The sequence below is a fragment of the Prosopis cineraria genome, unplaced genomic scaffold, assembly GCF_029017545.1.
Source record: "Prosopis cineraria cultivar Desert tree isolate PC_DT_omini unplaced genomic scaffold, ASM2901754v1 PC3, whole genome shotgun sequence".
Lineage (NCBI taxonomy): Eukaryota > Viridiplantae > Streptophyta > Magnoliopsida > Fabales > Fabaceae > Prosopis > Prosopis cineraria.
Genome location: NW_026555334.1, coordinates 37,152,367 through 37,158,966, shown reverse-complemented (window position 1 = coordinate 37,158,966; position 6,600 = coordinate 37,152,367). Strand labels below are relative to the sequence as shown.

General features: G+C 35.8%; 1 protein-coding gene across 1 annotated transcript; it reads right to left on the bottom strand.

Annotated features, from left to right (window-relative positions):
- Positions 1-1,022: 1,022 nt before the first annotated feature.
- LOC129304805 (peroxidase 44-like) lies at positions 1,023-2,167 on the bottom strand. The gene is made up of 2 exons (XM_054944606.1): positions 1,970-2,167; positions 1,023-1,873 (listed from the first exon to the last, which is right to left on the bottom strand). Exons 1-2 carry the CDS (start codon positions 2,165-2,167, stop codon positions 1,112-1,114), a joined length of 960 nt encoding a protein of 319 aa, XP_054800581.1. The 3' UTR covers positions 1,023-1,111.
- Positions 2,168-6,600: the final 4,433 nt, after the last annotated feature.

Genomic DNA, 6,600 nt, shown 5'->3' with positions numbered 1-6,600 from the left:
ATTGCATATTAATTTATATAACGAGTTTGGAAGCTAGATGAGAGAATATTTTTCCGTCTTTATTTTTTGCCATTTGAGTTGATAAGAAATTTGTGCTTTGAATTCAAATGAGTATGCATGATGGAATTTCTAACAAGCTGAAGTCCTGTCTTACACGGTTTGGGGATGCTTCTGGCATGAAGATAAGCTCTTCCAAAACTATAATATTTTCTTCTAATGTAGTGTGAATCATAACAGGTGCAGGGATCGAAATCAGCGCGCGAGTTCTTGCGCTTCACTCAAAGTCTCAAACGATGGATTTGGGTATTCGTAGGAAATACGACATGGTACTAAAATGTAAGCTCGTCAATCAGATTAATATGTGCGGATTTAGTAATGTTGCAGGATACTAAGGAATGTGCTTGTTTTTCATATCGCTAAACGCTAATCAACGGTGCCTTCCCGCCTTTCAGACGCGCATTATCCTCTAAGGGAATCACTATTTATATGCGATTCAGACAACATGCATGAAATATTCGTGCTATTAATAATATTATAGTACCATACATATAATTCTTCCAATCAATTAACTAACTAAACATAGGTTAGAATTTTCAACTCTTCCGCGTAAGCTTTAAGAAATTCCCATTAATAATTTTTTTAATTCTTAATTTTTATTTTTTTATTTTTGCTCGGCTGTGTAAGATACATATAAAACCTGAACGTACGTTATGAATTAGTCTTCCAACGGTGTGTATATTTTTAATGCAGTGGAACTGGTTGATGGACTTGCATCCTATTAACTATATCATCCCAAACATAACGTGATCGACCAGTAGAGACTAGAGAAGATCAAACTTCAGCCTTCTATGCATGATAAGAAAAATCCCCTCTGCTCTGATTTTAACCTTTACGCGTGCATTTACAATGTCGTTTTAACAGTATATGTCTGCTCTGGTATAATTGTGAAGGAGAAAAAAATCAGAACACATATATATAACGGAAGATAGAATCACATTTTATTATTTGTAATCCCTGGGGGATGAAAAACAACCAACCGCGATATATAACGTACACAAATGGAGTCATAGATATGTATAAATTATAGAAACACATCTTAATATCAGTCATTCTAATTGCGTGGATTGAAAGCCTTGCAATTCTTCCGAACTTCTCCAGCACTTCCGACCAGAACTTCGACTTTCCCCATCTTTATGATAGCATCCGCGAAGCTCTTGTTAAACTTATCACTATTGAACGCAAGATCAGAGACAAAACCCCTCGTAGAATTGTCCAGTGCAATTCGCTGGTCAAGACGCAGAATGCCTCTTTTGTCAAGTATCTGCTTATAAAACTGGTTATCAAAAATGAACTGCGATCCTTCGTCCAAGGATACAGATGAATCTTCTTTCCCCGCGGTGAGGTTACACGTCCTGACCAGCTTAGCACGTAAAGCTGGGTCCATTGTTGGATCGGGAGGGTTTGACAGTCTATCACTGAAGAAAGCACAGTGGGCAACCCCAACTGTGTGTGCACCCAAAAGGATCACCATTTCCTGCTCTGTGAGTCCCTTTGCAGCAAACCTTTGGGACGCTTCAGAAACTGGCAAATTCGGTCCTGGCAAATTCTCGAACACTTCCTCAAAATCAGCTGACACAAGCCCATCGCGTCTTCCTGTAGGGACCTCGTACTTGGGTCCTCCAGACAAGGCCACGGCATCTCTGGTGGCCAGTGTTATGATGTCCGCGCATGATACTGTTTCTGGACATGCAGCTTCGAGGCTTTCCTTCACCTCATCAATCAGATGGAATCCTCGAACGCTCTGATTCGGTGGTGCGTCCTTTTCTGCTCGTTTGTTCCCAGTGGAGTTGATCAGTATGGACGCATCGCAGCCCTTTTTGAACAAACAGACAGACAATAATGATGAGAAAATAATGCTCATTAATTAGTTGTTGAAGTTAAGAATGGTTTAAAATTAAAATTATCTTACCCTGACAAAACAGTCATGGAAGTGCATGCGAAGCAGAGCTGCCGTTATGGAACTATCACTACTGAATTTCTTCCTCACCACTTGCTGCACAATGGACTCAGCTTGGGCACAAGTTGAGCTATAGAACCCAACCCGAAGCTCGCCAACTGCGAGACGAAGAAGTAGAGCGAAGCAGATCAATATGGAAGGGATCTTCATTTCAGAACTTGTTCTCTCTCTATGAATATATGAGTTTTTGTGCGCTTCACAGAAGGGATTTGGATGGGTATATATAGTGGGAAGAGGGGGTGTGGAGGAAGAAAAACGCGTGAAGATTACCAATGTTTGTTCAGCCAAGAATGGCCAATCGCCCGAGCCTACGAATTGTCAAATAGCAAATTCGCAAGTCTGGCCATTCGTTATTTGTTTCTGGATCCATTGACAAGTTAGGCCCAATTACAATCACATTACAGTTGGGCCCGTTCTCCTTCGCTGTCCGCAGACATTGTCTTTTTTGTTATTTTAGCGTTCACACAAGAACAGGACAAAGCCCAAAATAATAGAAAACTCATGGTGCTTTTCAGAACCAAATTTTGCTGCATAGATACACTCAACATTATCAAAGGTTGTGCCCATTGTTCTAAAAATCGGACCGAGACAAATATTCGGTAAAAATGGAACTTCACTTGGTTTCTTCAATCATATGTATCAGAGTGTGCTCTGTCCACATTTGAGTACAGTAAATAACTCCGAAACAAATATACTTAACCTATTTGAACTACAAAGAAGAGGCGCAAAGCAGTGAGATTGAGAAACAGAACCTGCAACTTATGTGCAGCCCAATTGGAAGACCCAGCACTGAAGTAGGTGTTGGTAGTGCGAACGTGAACTTTGCAACATTATGGTTCAGCTGTACGCGCTTAACAAGTTTAAACTGCTTGAACTTCTCTGGGTCCAAGCAACCTATAACCTCGTGGATGGCAAGATGTGGGTAAAATAAGTCAATTAGATACCAAGAAAAATTGGCGCAAGAAACTCGGGACTTAGTTCCTCAAGTTTTTATAATATATGCAGAGTGCAGTTCCTTACTAGAAGTTGAACAAATATTTTTCCTTGACAAGTCTCATGAAGTAAAGTTGGACATGAAAAATTGGAAAACAAGGCAAATTTTATTTTCTTATTTATTCTTATGTAGGACGTCACTTTACAAACATTTCATTCCTCAATGCCATGGTTGGCAATTGTGAGGAAGCCCTGTGGTTGATACATTGAGCATTCGCGGCAAATCCTGCTTGATGCTCCAAGTGCACTTAAATTCACAAATGTCATGATCCACATAATCGTCATAGATTTCCGACAATGGAGTGCTAGTAACACCAAGCCAATCAAAGTAACAAGAAATGAAATTTCATTTTTTAGTGAAATTGAATCCTGTAATTTCATCGCTACAAAGAAAACACTTCACCTGTATATAATTAGGGATAGGTTCAAAGCGTGATCTGAATTGTTGATCACCTCAACTCATGATTCTCCTTCACAACTCACCCTGGAATCGGATGCCACCAGAAGCATAGACATGGTGACCATACTAGGAGGATGCCTTTGGTGATCATGAATCCAGACATTGCCTTGGACATCGTGCTTCTTTGCTCTTGCTTTCTCGCAATGAAACAATTGTATATAGGCTTAATTGTTTTGAGATTTTGTTGAGAAATTAGTGCATTTAATCCAAATGAGTATGCATGATGGGGATTGGTTTATTCTTCTCGTCTATTTGCCTTTTATTCAATCCAAGGAAAATTTAGTCATGTGCACATGATATTTTCTTGATGAACAAAGTTTAGGTAATTGGGTTTTGAGAGACCACTAGGGCCAAGACACACCTTCACATTAAAGGCTTCATCTAATCCCACAAATTTTCAAGATTTAGACAAAATTCTTATTAATTAGATTAACTTTTATTAGTTCATTATGCATTATATTAATTAATTAAAATCGATAATATGAACAACAAAACATGAAGGCCGGATTTATTAAATAAATTCTGCAGTACTGGCGAAGTCCACAAGACATGTTGGCCCACTTATAAGCACATTACAATTGGGCCCGTTCTCTCCTTTTCCCCTTATGAGCCAGCTCACATGAATCTTCACTCTCGGCAGACGTGCAGGTTTTGCTACTTTTAACGTTCACACAAAAAAAGGACAAAATCCAGAATAAAAGAAAACTAAGAAAGATGGTACTTTTCAGAACCAAGTTTTGTTGTGTAGCTACACTCAACAGCATCAAAGGTGGAACCCATTGTTTTAAAAACCAAATCAAAACGGACTATTGGACTGATTGGATCGCCGATCAAATTTGTTAAGGGGTTGGTTTGGATCACAAAATTATTTTTATAATTAAACCAAATTAAATTAAAATTGAGCCACTATTAAATTAAAAAATAAAATTAAGTTAGGAATTAGAAAGGTTTTTAAAAAATTGAACGTTTTTAAACCAAATTTTTAAAATTAAAAAAATAGATCTCTTTATTTTTTAACAATTCATTTTATATGTATAAAATATAATTTAAAATTATTTTTTTTTAAAATTATATTTTATAATATTGTTAATTAATAGTCATGTAATGTCATTTTATAGGCATATTGTAGATTTGTTTCATGCATTTATTTTATATATATATTAAATATTATTTTTATTTAATTATTACATCACTAGTCTAACTTTTAGTTAGATTATAAAACCTCTGACTTTTCCTATTTAGCATTTGATTCGGCTTTTAAAATATTGATTTAATCATTCACGGGCAAAGCAATACAACTCATTTCAAAATTGATGGAAATGTCTGTAATATAATTGTGAAAACATTGCCTTGAGCTCACGGATGCCTACTCCAACCTTTTTTTTTAACTGTACATACACGATATTACTGATAATGGCTTTAAAAAAATTTACTGTATCTGTACAATATAATAGCCATTTTTTTTAATGTAGATCTACCGTAAAAGTATTTTTATTGCACATGCACGGTAAAAAGCTTTCCGTAAAACCGTTGCGTTTCTTTTTTTTTTTTTTTTTGTTTTTTTTTTGGCGCGGGGTTCCTTGGGGGCGGCAGAGGTATCCAGAGAGAGTGATAGGAGGAGAGATACACATATTGGGGGACCAATACTAACGTGATTTTGTTGTTTTTTTAACCAATGATTATTATTTAAAAAATAAAATTGATACATGAATATTATTTTTTCAATGTTTTAAAGTTCAGTCAAATAGTTTTTTTAATAACACTAACGTTATTAAGATCATAGGATTTTTTTTTTTGGCCAACAAGATCATAGGATTACAATGAAACTTCATAAACTTAAGAAAAAAAAAATGAAACATATTGTGAAGTCCTGATGTCAAATCTTCACACTTGCCAATATACCTAAGCACTACTAGAAAATACTTCAAAAATTTCACCAGAAATCTGAATTAAATAAAATCAACAAAGCGGGAATTCATGAATAAAATATGTCCCATTGACCACTCTCAATGAAGCACAGTTGGGCATGAAAAATTAGAAATTAAGGCAAATGTTTATTTTATTATTATTTATTCATAAGATTGAAGACATATCATATGAAGAACGTTTCATTCCTCAATGCCACGGTCGGCATTTGTGAGGGAATCCTATGGTGTATACATTAAGCATGCATGGCAGATCTTGCTTGATACTCCAAGTGCACTTAAATTCGCAAGCAACGCTATCATCATAATCACTGTAGATAACTAACCATTGAGTATTTTTAACACCAAGCCAATCAAAGTAACAAAAAATTGAACTTTGATTTCGAGTGAAATTGAATCCTGTGATTTCACCGCCACGAAGAACACGTTTCACTGGCTCCGACTCCCTACCACCGGCAACATGATATGTGCAATTTAGGGATAGGCTTAGAGCATGATCTAAATTGTTGATCACCTCAACTCGAGATTCTCCTTCAAAACGCACATTAGAATCCGATGCCACCAGAAGCACGCACAAACACAGTGACAATACTAGCAGGATGGTTTTGGTGATCACAAATCCCAACATCGTCTTGGACATCGTGCTGCTCTGCTCTTCCTTTATCCAAGTGAATCAATTGCATGTAGCTTAATCGTGTTAATGTTTTGTTGAATTTATAACATGTTATGCGGTACATCTTTATTGTCTGTATTACGAGTAAGAAAAAATAGAATAAAAAAAAAATCATGCAATGAACATTGATTCGTTTGATACTATTTCATCCATTTTGATTTTGTCTATAAAAGGAAAAAAGAATTTAAACACCTCTAATTCGAAATAGTAAATATAATCCTTTTTTTATTACTTACTGGTATTGTTGATTTTGGAATCAAGAATTCTTAATGGATTATATTTTATACATGCATCTAAATGGTTCAAGATGTTTCTATTGATATTACCGTTCAAGTCCATTTTCTGAAGGATGTCTCCACTATTGTTCATGTTTTATTGGATATATTCATTCATGAATATTAAGAGAGGTTATTTAGGAAGTCACATGAAACAGAATAATAACTTGCTTTACTATTTTTTCTTCACAACGAATCGGTTATACATGGAACTTTATACTATATATGGTCCATTGATATCCATTTTGTGAAAATGT